At 55.8% G+C, this 21,377-nt stretch overlaps 1 protein-coding gene and 2 long non-coding RNA genes across 4 annotated transcripts; 1 reads left to right on the top strand and 2 right to left on the bottom strand.

The window, feature by feature from the left end:
- Positions 1-1,834: 1,834 nt before the first annotated feature.
- Positions 1,835-12,835, bottom strand: TBX21 (T-box transcription factor 21). The gene is made up of 6 exons (XM_040497321.1): positions 12,137-12,835; positions 4,726-4,880; positions 4,254-4,375; positions 3,551-3,709; positions 3,354-3,415; positions 1,835-3,111 (listed from the first exon to the last, which is right to left on the bottom strand). Exons 1-6 carry the CDS (start codon positions 12,625-12,627, stop codon positions 2,493-2,495), a joined length of 1,608 nt encoding a protein of 535 aa, XP_040353255.1. The 5' UTR covers positions 12,628-12,835; the 3' UTR covers positions 1,835-2,492.
- Positions 2,793-4,206, top strand: LOC121044871 (uncharacterized). The gene is made up of 3 exons (XR_005797517.1): positions 2,793-2,853; positions 3,258-3,328; positions 3,918-4,206. It is a non-coding gene; the product is annotated as an uncharacterized LOC121044871 (long non-coding RNA).
- A 1,568-nt stretch (positions 12,836-14,403) lies between the features above and the next one.
- On the bottom strand, positions 14,404-17,692 carry LOC121045154 (uncharacterized). 2 transcript variants are annotated; one of them, XR_005797615.1, is made up of 4 exons: positions 17,610-17,692; positions 15,543-15,633; positions 14,837-15,021; positions 14,404-14,696 (listed from the first exon to the last, which is right to left on the bottom strand). It is a non-coding gene; the product is annotated as an uncharacterized LOC121045154 (long non-coding RNA). The 2 variants fall into 2 exon arrangements; XR_005797614.1 differs by having other exon boundaries at positions 14,404-15,021.
- Between the last annotated feature and the right edge of the window lie 3,685 nt (positions 17,693-21,377).

A 21,377-nucleotide genomic window follows, 5' to 3' on the forward strand; every position in this document is an offset into this window, starting at 1 on the left:
CCCAGAAAAGGAAATAGGCCTAATTTTATACCAACACTTAATAACTCCAGGGAGTGATAGCCTAAGGGGTGGGAGGAATAATTTGCACTCAGCGCAGGATGACAGAACCGCTCATGTCATTTACAAAATTACGAGCTTCCAAATCCAAGGAGGATGGAAACAGATATGTCTTATCTTTTCCTTCTTCTAACTAGAAGGTGATGAAAATGGCCTCTGGATAGAGACCAGGAAAGGAGGGGATGTGAACTGTGACAGAAACGGAGATTTCCAAGCTCCAACAGAAGTGAGAGAACACCCAAGGGCCCATGGTGACACCCGCCTCCCCCATTGGAGTGGGGGATACCCTGGACTGGGACTAGGCAAATGGAGTAATTCTAACTTCTGGACATTTCCCATAAGCTCCTTTCTTTTTCTTTTTCTTTTTTCTTTTTTCTTAAGTTTATTTATTTATTTTCAGAAAGAGAGAGAGAGCGTGAGTGGGGAAGGGGCAGAGAGAGGGAGACATAGAATCGAAAGCAGGCTCCAGGCTCTGAGCTGTCAGCACAGAGCCCGACGTGGGGCTCGAACTCACGGACCGTGAGGTCATGACCTGAACCGAAGCCGGACGCTCAACCGACCGAGCCACCCAGGCGCCCCAATTTTGTTTTTAAAAAAGCATTTTCAGTATGATTCCAACGTTATAAAAATATACTTCTGTCTATCTATCTAACCCAGTTAGCATTTAATGATAATTATTGATGGGTGGTAAGATTTGGGATAATTTAATGCCTTTTACTTTTATGCATTGCTTACATTCTTTAAGAGAAGCAGGTGTTATTTTACAAATACAATTCAGTATGTGTATAAAGAGAGAGGGAAAGAGAGAAACAGAGCTAGAGAATTATAACAATAATTTACAGATTGAGTGCTGTTTATCAGATACTGTTCTAAACCCTTTACATGTGCTAGTTCAAATCGTATGAAATTGCCATATTTAGCTGTTCTTGACCTACAAAAACAGCAATTTCGTGTGGTTCAATTTATATTTACTCCTTTAACCTTTGAATAACCTTAAGAGGACGATGGAGAACCAAAGCTGCTAAAACTGCAGAGGTGCCCCTGGGTGGCTCAGTTGGTTGAGTGTTCAGGTTAAGCTCAGGTCATGATCTCGCAGTTTGTGAGTTCGAGCCCCACATCGGGCTCTGTGCTGACAGCTGGGAGCCTGGAGCCTGCTTCGGGGTTTTATGTCTAACCTGTCTCTCTCAAAAATAAATAAACATTAAAAAAAATTTTTTTTAGGGGACGCCTGGGTGGCTCAGTTGGTTAAGCCTCTGACATCGGCTCAGGTCATGATCTCATCGTTCGTGAGTTCGAGCCTGGAGTCGGACTCTGTGCTGACAGCTCAGAGCCTGGAGCCTGCTTCAGATTCTATGTCTCCCTCTCTCTCTCTGCCTCTTCCTCGCTCGCACTCTATCAGAAATAAATAAACATTAAAAAAAATTTTTTTTAATCTTTAAAAAAATGCAAAGAGAAATCAAGGCTTCTCCCCACAGCGCTCCCAGCCCCCACCCAGCCCTGTCCTGGGGTCTCGCCCTCCCACCCCTCCTCCGCAGGTCAGGCAGAGGAACCGTTCTCTGTCCCAAGGTGCCTTACAAGGTGGAATCAACCATCAACCTTCAGGACATGTGGTCTTGCTCTGTTGATCCCCTGAGTGAAGCCACTCTGGGTTTCTAGAAGGCGGCACAGGTCCTTGGGAACTGCAGCTGCTGTTGGAGAGCTTTGGTGCCCCTGCAAATCCCAGCGGGGTGAGTCCCCATCCACGTCCCCCTCCAGGACCCTGAAGCAGGACACATTCTCCAGTTTCATGTTTATTTGCAGAAAGTGATGAAGACAAAAGAAATATATCCAGACACCACTCTCTGTACAATAAATAGCCTCCCCATTCCAAAAAGGAAAAAGAAAAAAAGCGTGCGTGCCCCCATAATCACCACCCCCAAAGACTTCGCTTCTTGAGGTGTGCACCAACCCCCCCCTTCCCCGCCCTTCCTTGGGACCCCACTGTCTCTGCGCAGGGGGGGTCCGGGCCAGCCGCCCAAAGTCATCGGCGCAAACGAAACTGCGCAAAGTTAGTTCTATAAAGGAAGACGGTCTCCAGTTCCCAGCCAGCCCCACTGGACCCCTACCCAGTCCCAGAGAAGAGCGGAAAGCTCCTTTGTGGCCAAGACCCTCTTGTTCTCCGTTCTCTGTTCTCCAGCTGGGAACCCCCAGCCAGAAGCAGCACCAGGGAAATGATTGTAGTTAGGGCCGAGGAAGGGGCAGGGGACACTCCTCTCAGGTTTCATCGTGGGCCGGAAGCAGCAAGTGAACCCCTGAACCCCCTCTTCCTCAACCAACTACAAAAGGAGAAGAGACAGAGGGAGCTGGGGCCTCTCAGTCCTGAGTCTGTCGTCTGCATTAGTTGGTGTCCTCCAACCTGATAACACTGTTTCTGTGCCTTTCCCCATGTCATCCCCTCAGTTGGGAAAATAGCTATAAAACTGGCCTTCGGTTTCCTTATCAAAAGGAGAAGGGGCCCCAGCAGGGGAGGAGCTATCGCCGCTGGAAGGATAGGGGGACACACGCCTCCTCTTAGAGTCTCCTTCGCCCAGTCCTGAGTCACTGGACTCCGGCCGCAGCGGGGTGATCTCAGTCCACACGGAGGGGGAGCCCTGGTCCTCCGGGCCCCGTCCCTCTGAAGCTCCGGGACCGGGTTCCATGGGCAGAGTCCGCATGGGGCGGAACCAGCTGCCTGGGCCCATCTTGGGAGGGTACTGGGGGGCCACAGGCCAGCCAGCTCCAGGCGTCAGGACCTCTTGGCCTCGGTAGTAGGACACGGTGGGTCCAGGGGCGGAGGGCAGGAATGCAGGCTTCATGCTGACCGCTCGAAACTCGGCCTCATAGCTGTGGTCCCGGGGGGGTCCCAGCCAGTAAGGCTGGGAAACCACATCCTTGGCTTGCCCGGGAAGGTCGGAGTAGAAGCGACTGGGAACGGGATACTGGTTGGGTAGGAGAGGAGAGTAGTGGTCTCCCCCAAGCAACTGACAGTTGGGTCCAGGCGGGGAGGGGACGCTGCTGTCAACAGATGCATACATGCTAAAAAAAAAAAAAAAAAAAAGGAGGCAAGAAAAGCGGTCACAAACAGAACCACTGACCTGTAAGCCTGCCTACTGCACGTCCCTCCCTGGACCCTCTTGCCCTGCCGGCCCTCCAGCATCCACCCCACCCCTGCCCACCCCCAGGGAAGGAGACGTGCTCAGCACCAGTCTGGAGCCGAGTCCCAGGAGGAACCAAGAGGAGGCCCTCTGCAAAGGTGAGCTGAACCCAGTGGCACTTACGACTCAAAGTTCTCCCGGAATCCTTTGGCAAAAGGGTTATTATCAATTTTCAGCTGAGTGATCTGGAGAGGGGAAACAGAGGCACCTGAGTCCTGAGTCTGGTGCCAGAGAACTTTGGAATTCCCCACCAGGGAAGCCTGTGGGCCTCCCTCTCCCCTCCTGTCCCTCGAGGCTCAGCCCCACCCGGCAGCCCTCACCTCTGCATTCTGGTAGGCGGTCACGGCAATGAACTGGGTCTCTTGGAAGGTGAAGACATGCGTGTTGGAGGCGTTGCAGGCCACCTCCGGCTCCCCATCGTTCACCTCGACGATGTGTAGCCGAGGCTGGTACTTATGGAGAGACTGGAGCACGATCATCTGAGAGAGAGCCACATGCTTGTGGGGGTCTACGGGTCCTCTACCCCCACCCACGGCTGGTCCTGTGGCCAGGCTAGAAGGGACCCTGAGGTCATAGCGTCCATTCCCCTGCCCTGCTACCACGTAGCTTCCCCCAGGCCTTCTAACTCTGGTGCCCAGCCTCTCCAGGGCACCACTTCTGCCCTCTTGCCCTGTTTCCTACCCACAGATGTCCGTTGTGACCAAGGTATTAGCACAAGCAAGGCTTCTCAAGGCTCTGTTCAACTTAGACTCCGCGTCCATTTCCTGAGGCCGCGGGCACCAACCCTATGCCCGGCATGGCACACAAGTGATGGCGGCCTCGGGTTTGATGAAGAAACCCCCAGGGCCACCTTGGCCCATGTCATCCTGAATGCAACCCCGTGTCTGCCCCTGAGACTCAGCTTCCTCCCACCTCATCTTCCCCGCACGGTGCATGGAAAAGAACCAGAGTCAGAGAGGAAGAAAAGGGACTTTCACAGAACAGAATCAGCCAGGAGGGGTGGGGGGTGGCGAGGAATCCCACCTGGGTCACATTGTTAGAGGCCCCTTTGTTGTTCGTGAGCTTTAGTTTCCCGAACGAAACTTCCTGGCGCATCCAATGGGCTCCAGTATTGGGGGAATCTGGGTGGACGTACAGGCGGTTTCCTGTGGACAGTTAACCTCTTTGGCATGCAGCCCCCGGGGGACCAGAGCCCTGGTGAGATGGGGCTTCTTTGCCTGTTCGGAGGGGGATGTCGAAAAGGCTGCAGGGGCAGGACTAGATGGGTCAGGGCAAGGGGAGGTGGGCACAGAGGACTGAGCAGAAGACAGGCTAAGGCAGAAGAGAGAAGAGAGGACAAACAGAACGGGGTGAGAAGTGGGAGGGGACAAGGGTGGGATGGGGAGTTAAGGCTTAGGTGTAGCGGGCAGTGGCTCGCGGGTTCCTCCTGGGTCCACCAGGGGGCGCTCAGTCTCGGCGAAAAAGAGCCTCCAGGGTTCTCCAGGGGGCTTCCTACCTGGCATGTTGCCCTCAGCCTTGCCACACTGCACCCACTTGCCGCTCTGATACCGCCAGTGGTGCTGGTCCACCAAGACCACGTCCACGAACATCCGGTAATGGCTGGTGGGCTCCAGCCCCGCCACAGTAAATGACAAGAACGGGAACATCCGCCTAGGGAGAACAGAAAGACCCACCAACATCCATCAGCCCCCCCCCACGTCGCAGACAGCCACCCCTGTGCCAAGGCTTTCAGCCATGTGCTGGAGTCAGCTTCCACCCCTCAAGAGAGCCAAGCGGAAATGCCAGCCAGTCGCTAAACAATGCCATAACTAAAACTGAAATTATATCAACTTACTATTAAATACATTATCAGCCGAGGTGATAAATACGCAAAACTCATCGCTTCTCAGTTCGTTTACTACATGTTCCTGTTATCTCTGCTCCTGAGGTTACTTTTTTTCTGTTTTCAGTTTTTTAATGTTTATTTATTTTTGAGAGACAGAGAGCCGGCGGGGGAGAGGCAGAGAGAGCCGGCGACACAGAATCCCAACGCACACTCCCGGGTTCCGAGCGGTCCGCACAGAGCCCGACATGGGGCTCGAACTCACCAGCCGTGAGATCATGACCTGAGCTGAAGCCAGACGCTTAGCTGACTGAACCACCCAGGCGCCCCATCTTGAGGTTACTTACATCTCTTGTTCCCACCTGGCGGAAAATACTAGATAACCGTGCTACGGCACGTCTCCTCCCAACTCTGCATCCAGGGATACCACAAGCGTAGCTTGAAATCAGCCACCATAGGGATAGTTGCACCACGGAAATCAGCAAACACTATGAATCAGGGCTTTTTCGCTGTTCTTCTTTCAGAGGGTCAGTTGATGGACACGGTCTCGAATCTTAGTTTGCTTCCTAGCCGGGAGCAAAGCCACAAGCCAGCCCCCCAGAGGCACTTCCCCATAGGCCCTCATGCCTCAGTCTCCCAAGCCCTCGTCCCGTCTCAGTCCCCGCCCCATCCTCTCCACTGTGGTCCTCGCGGTGCCATGATGCTCCCAGCCCTGTGGCACCCAGGCTCCCCCTGCCCCCAGCCCCCTCCGGGGGCCAGATGTCTGTGGATGGCCTGCCCCAGGCCTCAGCCTTCAGAGAAGTAGCTAAAATCCTAGGTGGAACTTCCCAGCCACCTGGAAGAGGATTCTGTTGAGCACAGTCCCCACTCTCAAAGGCCTGGCTCCCAGGAAAAGTGGAGGGAGTCGAGGTTGGGATGCTGTATTATCCTCTATCGCGCCAGAGCAAGAGAGCCGGAGAAGGAAGCACTTTCACACCACACCCATCTCGCCACTTCCACCATCACCAATCCTGATGGCTTGGCTTTTCTTTTCCAACCCAAGCAGGAAGAGCAGATTTTGCAGGATGGCAGAATCTCACCCTCATCAGAATTACGTTTCATTCCCACACACCTCTCCCCTCCTCCTACAAGAAGTCATGCAGGGTGGGAAGAAAGACACCAGTCCCTGAGTCAGGAGACCTGGGGGAGGGAGAGTGCCAGAGACCTAGGAACACTTTCGGGGGGCATCCTAGTCCTTAGGCATTCCCAGAACGACACCCTTAAGAACCTTGGGAAGGTCTCCCGACATTCCTGTCTTCTCCGGACTCTCCTATGCTGAGAAAAAAAAAAAAAAAAGGCTTACTGGCCCTATGACCTTAGATAAGTTAATTCCCAAACCAAACCTCAGTTTCTTCACCTGTAAGTGGGGACAGTAACTCCTGTTCATTTTTCCTCTGAGAGCTGTTAAGAAGTTTGAAAGATGCGAAACTCAGCTCATCCGGTCCCTCCTCCACCCCACCCTCTCCCAGGCCCCGAGCTATCAAAGCCCTCAGGCCCTCAGGCCCAAGGACCCCAAGCAAGCGTCCAGAGTTCTGGAGCCCAGGGGCTCAGCAGGCCAGCTGACTTGAGAAATCAAAGGTGACAGATGAGGCCTTGAACAATTAAGGTTGGGGCGATATTTTCAACTCGGTCTCTACCACCGACTCCTTCTATGACGCAGTCGGGTCGCACACATTTTTTGTATCATAACCAGCTCCCCTTCAAACTTGTAGGAATAAAGGAAGAGAAGGAACGTATTCATTGTGTCTCTACTTAGCATCCTTTGAAAGGTAATTTAAAAAATTTCTGTTTCTTTATTAGTTATTTTTGAGAGAGGGAGAGCGTGAGCAGGGGAAGGGCAGAGAGAGAGGGACGCAGAGGATCCGAAGCGAGCCCGACACAGACAGCCAAGAGCCCGATGCAGGGCTCAAACTCACAAACCGTGAGATCACGACCTGAGCCAAAGTTGGATGCTTAATCCACTGGGCCACCCAGGAGCCCCTGAAATGTACAATGTTACTTCTAAGTTTATACTTGAAGCAGCCAAGGACTGGAGAGCCGTGTTGACGGATCCTTGGTGGGAGAACAGTGTCGGGGGCTCCTGACTGCAGCATACATGCCCTGGGGGCCATCTCTCTACCCTGCTTAGCTCTGGTAGAGGGAAATGCAGGAGAAGCGGGAAGAGAATGGGGGAAAGGGAGAAGAGAAGGGAGGTCTCATTTCACCCTAAAAGTCTAGAATCACCACCAGCTGGAATCCCAAAATAGCCCCTGATTTACATGACACTTTGCTGGGAAGGAACACGGTCTGATGCCAAAGGAAGCCCTTCAAAAAGACCACTTACGGGGCGCCTGGGGGGGGGGGCTCAGTCGGTTAAGCGTCCGACTTCGGCTCAGGTCAAGATCTCACGGTTTGTGGGTTCGAGCCCCACGTCAGGCTCTGTGCTGACAACTCAGAGCCTGGGGCCTGCTTCGCATTCTGTGTCTCCCTCTCTCTCTGCCCCTGCCCCGCTCGCGCTCTCTCTCTCAAAAATAAAGTAAACGTTAAAAAATATATATAAAAAAATAAAAAACCAAAAAGACCACTTACCATCGTGCCCTCAGAGGACAGGGCCTGAGACTCTAAATTCCTGAGCTAGGGCTCAGGACTATCCCATCTTGAAACGATTCGCAGGGTCACCACACCCTCCACCCCATCCTGAACGCCTCTGATGTGTTCCAATTCACCGTCATTACGTAGATTAAAAGGAGGTGATTTTTCATCAGTCATGTTGGCAAAGTGGTTCACAACTGATATCCAACGCTGCTGAGTCTGTAGGGAAAGGGGTCCTCTCACACGCTACTGGTGCGGGTGTAGATTAGTATCACCTTTTAGGAGGATATCCCAGCACTACCTTGTACCTATCGAAATGCAAAATGTGCTCAGGCATCAAAGGATCTCCCCTACCCCCCCCCCATCAACCTCAGATCCAACTTCATGGAAATTAGATAGTCACTAGCAAACAGCCGATGGAAAACAAAGCTGTTTTCACCTGCCCCAAGAGAAATTAAGCCAGTGAGTCCAAATTAAAGAGGCTTAGAACTAAAAAAAAAAAAAAATTGTCTTAGGGGCATCTGAGTGGCTCAGTTGGTTAAGCATTGGACTCTTGGTTTCAGCTCAGGTCATGATCTCACGGTTCGTGAGTTCGAACCCCACGTCTGGCTCTATGCCGACAGCTCAGAGCCTGGAGCCTGCTTCGGATTCTGGGTCTCCCTCTCGCTCTGCCCCTCCCCTGCTCACGCTCTCTCTCTCTCTCTCTCTCTCTCAAAAATAAATAAAACATTAAAAAAAATTTTTTTTAGTTGTTTTAAAGATCTAAGAAGTTCTCCGAGTCGGGAACGTGGAGAAGGGAAAACCACCATGGCTAGGAGGCCAGTGACCCAGGATCGGTTAGCACTGAAATTGTTTTATCAACCCCTAAATTCACACATACATACACAAATGCAAATTGAGCTCCTTAACAACAGAACTACCCAAAGTTATCTTAATTATAATAATCAACTAATCACACCCAGAAAAGTGGGGATTGCCAGCAATGAATGCACACCCACACACCCACACACACAGACACCCGCCTCTCTCTTCCTCTACTGAGAATGTCTACCATCAACTATTCTCTGCACACCAACACATTCACAGCACACACACGCGCTGCCACACAGAAATACAGCGCAAGTCCGGTGTAGGCGCCCCGAAACTTCACAAACACACAAACTTCAACTCCAACGTCTCCACTTGGTCCAACATTTTATCTCACTTTCCCCTCCCGGTCCCACCCGAGAGGCCTGGGTCAGTCTCTGGAGCTGGGAACTGCCATCCCCACCCCCACTGCCGCTCCCCACCTGGCTGCTACTGCCCATGGAGGAGAGAGCGACTGTCGCTTGTCCATAGTGAGGGATGGGTCTAGGGTGGGTGGGAGAGGAAGGATCTGGGAGGGAGTGAGTCAGCCCAAGGCAAAAGGCTGTGGGGCTGTGGGTGGGCCTGGGCTGGAAGGATTTTTCAAAAAGGAAGAAGGCCGTGGGTGATGCGGTGGTGACTGGCAGGTCACTGGAACCCACGGGGGGACAGGCCAGCTCTCCAAAGCAGGATAGGAAGGGTGCCGTTCTCTGAGCCCAAGGCTTACTTTTCAGAAGTCAGTAGCACAAGGAAATGGCCGCCGACTTCCCAGATCGCTGGAGCCCAAGTTCAGGTACGGGGCTGAGTTGGGGCCAGTGGGACTGAACTGGGGATGGTATGTTCTCTGTCCCTTCCACCCCACCATGGGACCCCTGAGGCCTGCTCCAAGGGAGGCATCAAAGGAGATGGTGAGGTCCCCTTCTAACAGGGACCTCAGAGTGTCCGAAGCTGTCCCTCAGGATGGATCGAAAGCGTGAGGATTGTGACACAGTCACACACAATTACAAAATGATCTGGGAAATTTGATGCTATTTATGAATTTCTTCTCAGGTTTGCTAATAGTATCGTGCTCGCTTTTATTTTATTTCTTTATTTTTTTTAACGTTTATTTATTTTTGAAAGAGAGAGACACACAGAGCATGAGTGGGGGAGGGACAGAGAAAGAGAGAGACACAGAATCCATAACAGACTCCAGGCTCTGAGCTGTCAGCACAGAGCCCGATGCAGGGCTTGAACTCACAAACGGTGAGATCATGACCCGAGCCGAAGTCTGACACTCAGCCGACTGAGCCACCCGGGCGCCCCGTGTTTACTTTTCAAAAGCCATTTTTAGACGCACATCGAGAAATTTGAAGGATGAAAACTCTTTCATAGTGTCTAGGATTTACTTACTAAATCCTTAACATCATCACCGATAAAGCTGCAGACTGGGGAGTGGGAGGCGGAAGTGAGGTGAGTGAGAATAAAGAAGAAACAAGATTGGACCAGGGGTGACTACTGCCGAGGCTGGTGATGGGTGGGTGGAGGCCTGTAAGGTTTTTCTCTTTGCTTTTGTATATATTGGAACTTTTCGTAATAAAAGAAAGTAGGTGTATGGATCTCAAAGGGAGACAACAAAACTCATCAAGAGAGAATTATGCAGCAAGAACACGAAGGAAAGAAGGAGGCCACAGGGTAGCGATGGGGACCCGCAGAGACACATCCCTGTGAGACACCTCCCTCGCCAGACTGCGGGCAGCCCGCCGCCAGCCCGGCGCCCATTGGGTCCCTGACATTCTGGCCAATGCTCCGTCCACCCCACCCCTCAAGGCTGGAAGGGCCAATTGTAGGGAGGCCAGGGCCTTCCCCCAGGGTGGGAAGGGCTTCCTGACCATCTGAGGAGAGCGGAGGCCTGAGTTCAGGTCTGCTGGGTGACAGAGTGCGAGCCACTCGGTCCCTAGGCTTCAGCACCCCTACCTATAAATGGGGAGACGGCTTGACCTACGTAGCATACTGTAAAATAATGGAAGTGAAAGCACTCTGAATGCATCAATGCCTTTGGACAGTATAGGCTGCTGTTTTTACTCCTGGCCGTGAGGGGCTGGAGAAAGAAAGCCAGGCGGGTACCGTCTGGATTCTGGTGCCAGTTCTGCCAGTGACGGCTATGCTGTGCAACCTCAGAAGAGTCTCTTAGTGTCTCTGAGCCCGCTTCCCTGTCTGTGCAGGGAGGGGACTGGACAGGATCTTCTGGGTCCCCTCCAATTCAAACTTGATGGGACTAGAAGCCTGGGCTGTGCCTGGGAGCACTCTCAGCGGGCCGGGGTTGGGGGGGGGCACAGAGAGGAACCATCAGAAGGTTTAGGGGATGAAGGCCAATGCCATAATAAAAGACAATGCCAACTTCCCTGGGTTCATCCCAGAGAAAGAGAAACAACTCAGCAACTTGAAGCTGTTTGTGATTGGTGGACAGGCCCCTCAATCCCAGGCCACCCCACAGAAATCACTGGGAGGGAAGACTATCCCAGCACTGTCTACATTGAATGCCAACCCCACAACCCTGGCCCAGCGTGGTGGCCTCTCGCTTCTCCCTCCCCAGCCCCCACACCGGGTATCTGCCCTTCAACACCTCCCGGGCACACTGATGACACAGCCCCTCCACACACAGGCCCCCACTGGGAAGGGTGGGTGCATACTCTCACATGCCAGACACAGGCCGGGCCCACTCGGTGTTGCTTACTAAACAAATAACGCACTAACAGCAAGTTTCTCTTTCTTTCCTCACGCAGGAGGCTCTCTCCGGAAGCAGCACCCTCAGCCCCAGACCCTACCCCGCATGCTCTGGGCTCATAGGACACTAAGCCGTGGAGCCAGGGGTTCCCCAGGCTGGATGGTAGACTGGAAAGTATCTGGACAGGGATGAGGCAGACTTTCAGGGGACAGACCTCACGGGGAGCAGAGTGGGACTGGTGGCCAACTGGGACCTGGGGGCTCAGCGTCACCTGCTCAGGCCCATGGGTATGTGTGCTTTCCGTCAGGGCCTGTGCCTGGAAGGGATCTGTGCCCCCCACACACTTTATCACATCCCCCCCCCCAAACACACTCACACCAGACATATGATCTCAAAGTACTACCGGAAGGGAAACTTGGCGACTGCTTCCCCGTGTCACCAAATCCCAGTCTTACCCACCTCCCAAAACTGACCTGAGCACAACACTGGCAAAAGGGCTGGGAGTGGGTAGGGAGCAGGGGGGGATAGGAGGGGTTGGGTACAGGAAGACCCTGCCCTCTCTTCCATTTCCCCACACATAGGCGCTAAGAGGGGTCCTGCCCTGTCAAACCCAACACACATGTCCCCCTCTGCCCACCGTGACCCCCACTGAGGCAGAGAGTGATCCAAGGGCGCACCCCAATTCTGGGTGAAACCAAAGGTACCCTCCCCCCTAACCCACGACAACTTCTCATTGCACCCACTCTCCATCTCCCTTCTGAGTTCTATGTCCTAGGAGAAAACAACACTCAGACCTTTCCTGTCCCCACTACAACTCCCTCCCTGCTACCCCCAAAGTCTAAGCCGAACTGTGAAGGGCTCCGACACGAGAAGGATAAAACAAAACAAAACAGAACACTTGTTCCGGGCGCGCGTCTCACTCACCGTCCCTGCTTGGTGATGATCATCTCCGTCTGGTGCTGATTAAACTTGGACCACAACAGGTGGTTGTTGAGCGCGACTCTCAGCTTCCCGGACACCTCCAGCCCCGCCGGCAGCGCGTAGTCCTCGCGCGGCCCCGGGTAGAGAACCGAGCGCGGGTCCGGGGCCCCATAGCCGTCCCCAGGCTGGTAGCCCTCGGCGCTCGCCGTCGGCGGGAAGGGCTCGCCCACCCCGGGGAAGCCGGCGGCCTGGGGCCGGGGCGGGTAGGCGTAGGCTCCGAGGAAGCGGCCCGGCGGAGCGGGCACCAGGGCGCCCCCGGGGTACGGCGCCCCCAGGCTGGCGCCCCCGCGACGGTCGGCCGCGTCCTGCGCGCCGGGCTCCGGGTAGAAGTAGCGGTTCTGCGGGTCGGCGCCGGGCGCCCGGCCCTCGTCGCTCGCCGGCATCGGCTCGGTGCCCGTCAGCATGTCTCCGCAGCCCGGCTCCACGATGCCCATCCGGGGCGGGCTGGCACCTTCCCGCAGCCGTCGGGGACCGGCCCCTCTCCGCGCGGGGGCAGGCGTGGGGGTCTTGAGAGTAGGGGCGGGGCCCCGGGGGCGGGGGCGGGGGCGGGGGGGGGGCCCCACCGGAGCCCGGGCTCGGACGCCTGGGTCCTGCGCCCGCGTTTGGCGGGCGCGCAGCTGCTCCCGGGCTCCCTCTCCAGCGGGCCGCTGTCACTAGCGTCGCGGCGCCTTTGCTGTGGCTTTATGAAGCTCTCTGGGCTCCCCCCCACCCCCCCACCTCGGCCCCGCCCCGCCTCACCCCGCCCCCTCGTGGCTAATACTCGGCAAATTCGAAGCAGCCGCCGAGGACCGGAGGCCCCCACGGCGTGGCGGGTCCCCGCGCGCCGCCAAGTTCGCGCTTAAAGACTGCCTTCTGGAAAAGTCCACCCGTCCACCCGAAACGCCAGCCTGTTTCTCTCTTCTGGAGCCTCGTGGAAATTCCACCCATCCTTCCAGGCTCAGCTCAAAGGTCCCCTCCTACAGGAAGCCTTCGGTGATGGCCCAGATGAGACTCACAGGGCCTTGCGGCCGCACTCGCCGCTCGGCGCAGCAGCGGGGTCTGCACCCAGTCCGAACTGCTTAGACCGCGAACATTCAGCAGATCACTGATGCCCACTGTGTGCCCAGGCTCTGTGCTAGGTGGCTGTGCCTTGAAGTGTTTGCGCTCTTCCTCGTGGTGGTGGTGGGGGGGGGGGGGGGGGGGCAGAGACCCAGCTGGGCTGTGTCCCATGCATCTCGTTCCAACAGCCCTAAGGCGGAGCTGGAAGCTGGGGGCAGCGGGAAGAGCTCCTTGAAAGGGATTGCACCCGCTGCAGCTTCAGGTTTGCAGGGCTGGCGGGGGCGGCCAGGGCACTGGAAGCAGCCCTGGGCTGCCCGTGCTCAGAGTCTCCTCCCTGGCTCTGCCTGTCACTCAGGTATGTGTGACCTGGGCAAGTCACTTCCCTTGCCTGAAAGGCAGCCTCCCAACCATAGAATGGGGGAAATAAGCTGATTTCCTTTTCAGAGGGGCTGCGAGCCTTACCCTAGAGGGTGGACCTGTGCAGCACTTTCCAGTCTATTCTTCCCTCTGCTCGGAAGGCTGCTGGGAACAGGTTCAGAGCCCGCTGACGGGGCAGGATGCCCCCCACCCCACAACTTGTTCTGCAGGACTGCCTGTGAGATAGGACCACTACTAGAGCTTTTCTTTCTCTAGTTTGTTTTTCTATTGACTAACAGAGTCATCTTAGGATGAAAACAATCCTTTCCCCCCAGTTGAAAACAGCATCATTGGGAGTTTTCTTGCACATACGGATAAAGCACACTCCTAGAAAATGTAAGCAGTAAAAATGGGACTGTTACAATAAACCACCCCAAACTCCATCCCGCAGAGGCAAACAGGATTCGCATTTTGGTGAGCACCTTTCCAGACGTCACTCCCTGCACACAGCCTTTCTGTCTTATGCGCGAACACACACACACACACACACACACACACACACACACACACACACACACACATTTTATATAAACACCACACGTGCTGCTTTGTAATGTGTTTTTTTTTTTTCACTCAATAAGGTGTCATGGAATTTTTTGCATGTCAATATATAGATAAAGATTTACATTTTAAAGAGGGTTTTGAAAAATACTTTCATATTTTCATCATGTTAAAGGTTAACCTCTCCTCTCCCCGCACCCTCCCAGCCCGCCTCACTTCTCCCCTGGGGGCTGGCCCCATCTCTATATCGCTGTCCCAGCCCAACAGGGCTCCACCCTTAGGGCTCCATGGGGACTCTCTGCTCCCAACTAGAGCTGAACCGAGAGGCAGGTTGGCAGGTGAAGGAGAAGCTGGGGACCCCAGGAGGCGGGCATGACCCAGGGAGGGTGGGGGGAGGGAGAATCAGCACATCCCCTGAAAATGGAGACCCGATACGAGACAGCACCAGAACTGGGGACTGGCCCCTCCCACCCTTTTACCCACCATTTCCCCATGCTTCAGGGAGGCAGGAAGTTTCTGCCTGCTGTTCCTAGTGGGGCAGCATTGCCTGAAAGAGATGGTGACCTTGGGACCCCTGGCTACTTTTTGAGAAACACGACACATTTCAGTAACACTTCCCTGAATGACTAATTTCCCCAGGAGACTTGAATGCTGACATCTCTTTTGGGGGACGTTTTTGCTAAGTACCTGACTGTGGAAGGCCAAATGGAGTTTTATTCCTCCTTCTCTCTCTCCCCCCTCTCTTCCACGCCAATCCACAGGTCAAGAGATCCATCCCCCTGCCTCTGAACAGGATGACCTGAGCTCCGGCCCCGGTTTCCAGGGCAGAAGGGATTATGAATCTCAGAGTCAGGTGGACCTGGGGACAGTCCCTGGAGGAAGAAGGTGATTGGAGGCAGTCTCTCTGTAACTCGATGGGCTGTTAGGGGGTCATCAACCCCCGATTCCTCACCCCCTCACTCCAATTTCTTCCAAAAAAGAAAGTGCTTGTGAAAAGCGGGGGCCGAGTGGCCCTGGCGTCACCACCGCCAGTCCCGCCCCTCTGCCAGCTTGGGTGAGAACCCTGGCAGCGACACCTCCTCCTCCTGTTGCCACCTCACCCTCTTCCCAGGCCCTGAGGCTGGAGGCGTGGGAAAGGGGGTTCAGGACACCAGGTCCCCTGGGATCCCCTCACTTCCCCATCACTGCCCCTCCCAGTTCCTCCCCCATCCCATGCACCTGCTGAGCATCCAGAAGGCTGGCCCTGGGGTGGGGTGGGGGGGGGGGGGAGGCGGAGCAAAGACACACAGGGTCTGTGTCCAGGATTTGAGAGTCATGGTCTCCAACAAAGATCCCATGTTAGGAGACAAGCTGGGTGGTGACTGTGGGAAACTGAATGGCCCGCCAAACTCACACATCCCGTTGGCGGCCAAGCCAGGGCTGCAGCCCTGGTGTCTTGACTCCTGATCCAGTGTCCTTCCCACAAGAGTGTCTGCCTTCCCATTCTGAGACAGAACAAGAACAACAAATGAAAAGTCCATGCAATCGCACTGGAAAACAGAAAAGAAAATTGCCCCTAACCCACCAGCTTGGACACTAGTTTTCTTCACCCTGTTGTTCCCTGCATGTATTCAAGGTTCCTTGTCAGGTCGCCACACCTGTGGGTCGGGAACTGTGCCAGAAGGCTGCTACAGTGTGGGTTCCCGGGACCTGCCTCCAGAGATTCTGATTCCCCGACCTGTGGCCGGTCCCCAGAATCCGTGCGTTCAAGAAGGACTACGAGTGACACTGGGCTCCAGAAAGTCTGTGCATCCCACTCTCAGCTCCCGTCCCACCCCACTCTTCCACCCCCAAGCCCAGGGCCAAAGAAAGACCTTCAGCGTGCCTTGACCTTGCTGGGCGTGTGCGCCTGGCTGCAGTGGATGGAAGAGGGTTCAAGGACTGAGTTATGGCTGCCACAGACGTGGAGAAGGTGTTCTGACTGAAGCTTCAGGACCGGATAATTCGTCCCTCACCCCAGAATCTAACAGCCACCCAGGGCTGTCTCCTTAAAATGTGTGGATCGCTGAGCTCCCCCAGGATCCAGAAGGCTCCTGGATGTGGTCACACTGCACGGGGCACAGGGCAGGGAGGGCTGGGTGGCCAGCTGGGGGAAGCTGGGAGAGGGTGGCTGTTCGTGGAGACTCAGAGGCATCAGGACCCAGGATGTCTCCCTTCCACCCTCCCAGGCCCAGCCTGAGAGACCGTGAGAAGGTGGCTAGGTGACAGAGAAGGGGACAGCCTGTTGGGGATGAGGCAAGAAAGGAAAGAGAGCCAGTGCCAGGCCTGGGCTGTTCTGAAAGGCATTTAGAGATGGAGAGGGGCAGGGACCATGAAGTCCACACGTGCCCCACTGAGGAAATCTCAAGTCGGGGGGGGGGGGGCGGGCAAAACAGAAGAGAAGCAAGGGGCGAGTGAGAGGGAGGTCTACAAAGGCAGAGCTGCCTGTGGGTGCTGGGGGTGGGGCAGAGGGAAATGGAAACCCCGATTCCATCCCTTGCTGGCTGTGTGGCCTGTTGGAGCAGCTTAACCTCTCTGGTTTCCTTGTCAGCAAAGAGAGCCAGTAGACCTTCTCCAAGGACAAGCTGGGTGAACTGCATCTCCAGGGAGTTGTGAGGTAATGTAAAGGGGAGGGGTTTGCCCGCCCCGAGGCAGGCACAGATCTGAGGCACCTCTCTTCCTCTCTTCCAAGCTGTCCTCTCCCCGCTGTGGTATCCGTGGGTCCCTCACAAAGGGTCCTCAAATCCAGCCTCCGGCCTTCCACTAAGGGCCCTGCCTGGGCCTAATGAGAACCTCTCCGTAAGACTCCAGCTCAGAGATGACAGGTTTCCCCTCCTGAAATGCCCAGTCACCATTCCCTGGAGACTCATGTCTCTGAGATGGGCCAGACCCCAGGGATCCTGGGGTCCCAGAGATCAATTAGGCTCAGCCACTGCCCCTGAAGAGCTCCTAGCAACGTGATCCCAGGGCCAGAGTTCTCGAGCCCCTCATCCCACTTGCCCCTCGCAGCCCAGCAGCCTCTGTGCACATACATGAGCCATGTGTGCGCCCACACACAGCACACAGGGCCATGCGGGACAAGCCCTGTGACAGTCCCCACAGCCACACCTCTTCTCTTGTCCCACGTCCAGCCTCTCTGGGCTCCTTGGGTATCTGCCTCTGCTCACCCCTCACCCGCCCTGAATGCCCTCCCCCTTCGGCCCAGATTGCCAGTCCTTCAGAGAGCACAGCCGGAACCATCGGATTAACAGCCAGGGAGGGCAGAAGGGGAGCACCTGTAGAACCCCTCCCCCCATGACAGCTGCAGGAGTTCTGTGTCCCCAGCACCCAGCCCCCGGGGGTCAGTGTGGGCTCATCTCAAGGTCAAAGGCTCTGGGTTCTTACCCCCAGGCTGGCTCACCCTTCCCTGCCCCACACCCCCTCAAGGCTGGACAGCCCTTACCCTTTGGCTCCAGGCCATGCCTGGGTCTTTCTCCATTTCAGTCCTTCACCCTCTATGGGCACCTATCAGGGACCATCTCTTTTGGTCGCTAACTGTTCTCACCCCCGCCCCAGCTCTTCACACAATACCCACACCCCACACACCCCGCCCCCACTCCTGTGCCTCCATAGAGCACCCCCGCCCCCACTGTGTTCCAAGGCCTGGGCTCCTGTGTCTTTCTGAAGGGACGCTAAGATGTTGGGTACTTGAGCAACTCTGTAATCACGGTGGGCGGGGGGGGCAGGCCAGGTTATGGATGGGCAAGCCCAAGCTTCAGGGAGGCCCCGGGGGAGAGGCTGTGTCACCCCCCCCCCTTCCTGGGGGAATCTCAGCAGACAGGCCCTTAATCTCAGGCAGGAAGCAGGGTCCGGTTACCAGGAGGGGAGGGGAATACCCTGGGCTAAGGGTAAAGGGAGCTTGGGGGGGGGGGGCACCGCCACAGGGAGGAGAGGGAAGAAAAAGAAGGGTGAGTGGGATCTAATCAAGTTAACCCCTTCACAGCCAGGCTCCCCTCTTGTCATCCTGCGCTCTTTGGGACAGCTCCTGGTCATGGGCTCTGCCGGGTGAGGTGCCTCTCATATAAGGCCACCCCCAGGGCCTCTGACCATAGGACAGCAGACTCCCTGCTGGGCCAGGCTCTCTCCAAGGCCCTCTTAAGATTGGCTTCCTGTGAGCCCTAGGCATCCTTGTTTGTCCCACGACTCTCTTTGTCTTTAGGGCTTCTGGTCTCTGTTGCTCTGGTATGTTTGCCTGATTCTGGGCCCCTCGGGGTCCCTGTGTCTCTGCCTGTGTTGCGGTGGGTCTTCCTTACATCCACCTCTGTCTCCAGGATCCGTCAAACCTCTGTGTGTTTGTCCTGAGTGCAGGCTCCACATCTACCTCATCTGCTCTCTTTGGGCCTCTGAGTCTGTCTGTCTCTGTTTCTCTACATCTATCAGGGTCTTGAGTTCTATCTCGATCTCAGTGCGCCTGCTACACGTCTGTCTGTCTGTCTGTCTGGGACCAGGCCTCCATCTGTGAGTCTGCTCTGGGCCTGTCGTCTCCGGCCTGAGTCCTTTGGCTTAACATTGTAGGGTGGAGACGAGCTGGAGCAGGCTGATGGGCTGGACCAGGGATGGACGAAAGAGGAAGGGAAAAGGGGACGTGGGTGGAAATGGGGGTCAGAGATGAGGGGACAAGTCCCATTCTTAAATGGTGCCGAAAGCAAGCTGGATAGCCCTGAAACACCAGATGCAGCTCTGCCAGGCCACGGCAAGGGACGTGGCAGGGGACACACCTGGTCAGGGGTAGGGGCAGAGTTGCACAGAAACTGAAACAGGCATCAATGGAGAGGACCCAGAGGCAAATGGAAAGACAGATGGGGAGCTCTGGGTTCTGATCCGGGCTCCACCACTAGTCCCCAGTGACCCTCTCTGTGGGGCGGGAGCAGGGGTGGGGTGGGGAGCACAGAGAAGATTTCTCTAAACCCAGCACAGGAAACTGCTCGGCCCTTTCGGTCCCTCAAGGGGTATCCCAAAGTCCCATCCGTTACCAGCACCCTCTGTGTCTGTGATTGGGCTAGGGGCAGGTCAGAGGGAAGAATGGAGGTTAGACAGACGGAAGGACTTCCTGTTGCGCAGCAGGAGGGTGAGGAGGCCCAGATTCTCCTCCCAGCGGTCCTGGGCCCCTGTGTTGGGGCTGGGACTGGAGGGGCAGGGCGGTAGGGGCTCAGCAGCTGGGTAATTAGCCATCGCTCTCAAGCCCTGGGGGAGGGGCCGGCTGGACTGAGAAACCAACGCAAAGTGACAGGGGCAGTTTTGACACGCCGTGGAGCTGACGGGCCCAGGGGGCCAGGGCTTTGGGTTGGGGGGGGAGGTGGGGTGAAATCCCATCAGATGATTAAAAAATAGGTCAGAGGGAAGAAGCTGCAGCCGGCACTGGGTCCGCGGTGAGAACGCCATGTAGCTTCCCCCGGGGGGCTTTGGGCCAAAATGGGGTGGGGGAGCTGGGGAACATTTGCAGGGGCGGGTGAGCTAGGAGTGAGGACAAGAAGGCTTCGGGCCCAGCAGCTGGCCCTCTGTCTCCCTCAGCGCTGTTTCATGGGGACACTTTGGGACCCTACCCGCAGTCTGCCTTCTGGCCTTCCTGGCCTTCCTGTTGCACCATCTTCTTCCTCGAAGGCAGGAAGATGCAGCCTCTGTCCACCCCACCCCGCCCGCGACATATATACACATTCTATTCTAGAAACCGAGACTGTGGCCCCCTCGGGAAGCTGTTCTTACCTTCTGGCCTCAAGCCCTCCTGCTACAAAGGCAGCCTGCTGACTTATCCCACATCTCTTGCCCGGCTGAACAAATTCACCTACCCCTGCATCCTGCTTGGGGTCCACTTGGCCCTCCAGCCTGTTCTCAGAGCTTCCGTTTCCCTCTTTCCATCCTTTTCCTCTTTCCCAACTCCTGCCATGAAGCGTCACGGTGTCCCAGGAAAGGCACACGACAAAGACAGGGCAAGGAGGAGTGAGGTAGGGGACCCGGGAGCCCGGGACAGGTTGATGATCTCCAAGCACTTAATAGATGGAAGATCGGTGACTGCCTGTATCAGACAGAACTCGGAAACACCACTGAAGTGTGTTCATTCCACGGAAGCAGCTTAGAGCCACCTCCCACTCTATCTGCTTACGGTTGGGAAGTTCTTTCAGTCGTCTTCCCCCAGCCCCTCGGATGGCAGCTCAGTCCCATTTCCTTTTCTGAGATCCCTCCAACCTATGGAGACGTAGCCCTGCACTGTGGGAGTGGAATGGTGGCTCCCCGTGCCCTGCTCTGTTCCTCGGAAACCCCGGGCACAGGCGGGAGCCGGCCAGGAACCGGTGTCCGAGCGGAGGGACAAATCAGGCATCAGCAGTGGCATCCTCAGCTCAGTGGACACCTGGGTCCCTCCCACGGCAACGGAGGACACCCGAGGCCATGTTGGCATGAAAATGGATTTGGCTGGGTCTGACCTTGAGTTTAACCCCACTTACCACCCCAGACAAAGATCCGCTGTGACACGCAAGTCTGAGATTTCCCCGGGAGCCTGTCGTCTGCTGCCCACCCCCCTCAGTTACCCAGAAAGTGTCACAAGGCGTCCTGCCAACCTTCTTCCACTAGGGCCATGGGCAGCTGGCACTCTGTGCGGGGCCCTGAGACAGCCCCTGGACCCGCATCTCCAGCCACAGGGGGCACGAAGCTGGTGTGGCCGCCCATCACTGCCCCCCTCCCATGCCTGCTTCCATTTCTTTCCAATCACTGGACCGGAGCCTGACGTGTTCTGTGGTTGGGGAGGGATGGCTATGGTCAGGCAAGTCCTTAGTAACTGGACAAGAGGCTGTGAATCGAGATACTGGGTCCACTGTTTTCACCTCTCCCTCTCTGTCTGTCTGTCTGTCTCTGTCTCTCTCTCTCTCTCTCTCTCTCTCTCTCTCTCTCTCTCTCTCACACACACACACACACACACACACACACACACACTGACCTAAGGCCACCACCCAAGGCTCAGGGCCCCAGCTACCCAAGACATTGTGCTCAGTCCAGCTTATACCTTGTCCCATCCCTGGACTTCCAGTGAGTTTGGAAAGTGGAAAAACCTGAGTCCTTCCTGATTATCCCACTCTCCACACTGCTGCTTGGGGCGGGGAGGATGAGACAAGGGAACATCCCAAGCAATTCATGCCTTTGATTTCTTTAGCCGTCACAATGCTATGAGGTCAGCTGG

The sequence above is a fragment of the Herpailurus yagouaroundi genome, unplaced genomic scaffold (assembly GCF_014898765.1).
Source record: "Herpailurus yagouaroundi ecotype Mexico unplaced genomic scaffold, PumYag 189, whole genome shotgun sequence".
In the NCBI taxonomy this organism is placed as follows: Eukaryota; Metazoa; Chordata; class Mammalia; order Carnivora; family Felidae; genus Herpailurus; species Herpailurus yagouaroundi.

Coding starts and splice junctions, on each gene's coding strand:
- TBX21 (XM_040497321.1), bottom strand. CDS start 12,627: ATGGGCATCGTGGAGCCGGGCTGCGGAGACATGCTGACGGGCACCGAG. Junction 3,710..4,253: donor CCTCTAACAATGTGACCCAG/GTGGGATTCCTC, acceptor GCTCTCTCTCAG/ATGATCGTGCTCCAGTCTCT. Junction 3,416..3,550: donor CCGCCTACCAGAATGCAGAG/GTGAGGGCTGCC, acceptor TCCCCTCTCCAG/ATCACTCAGCTGAAAATTGA.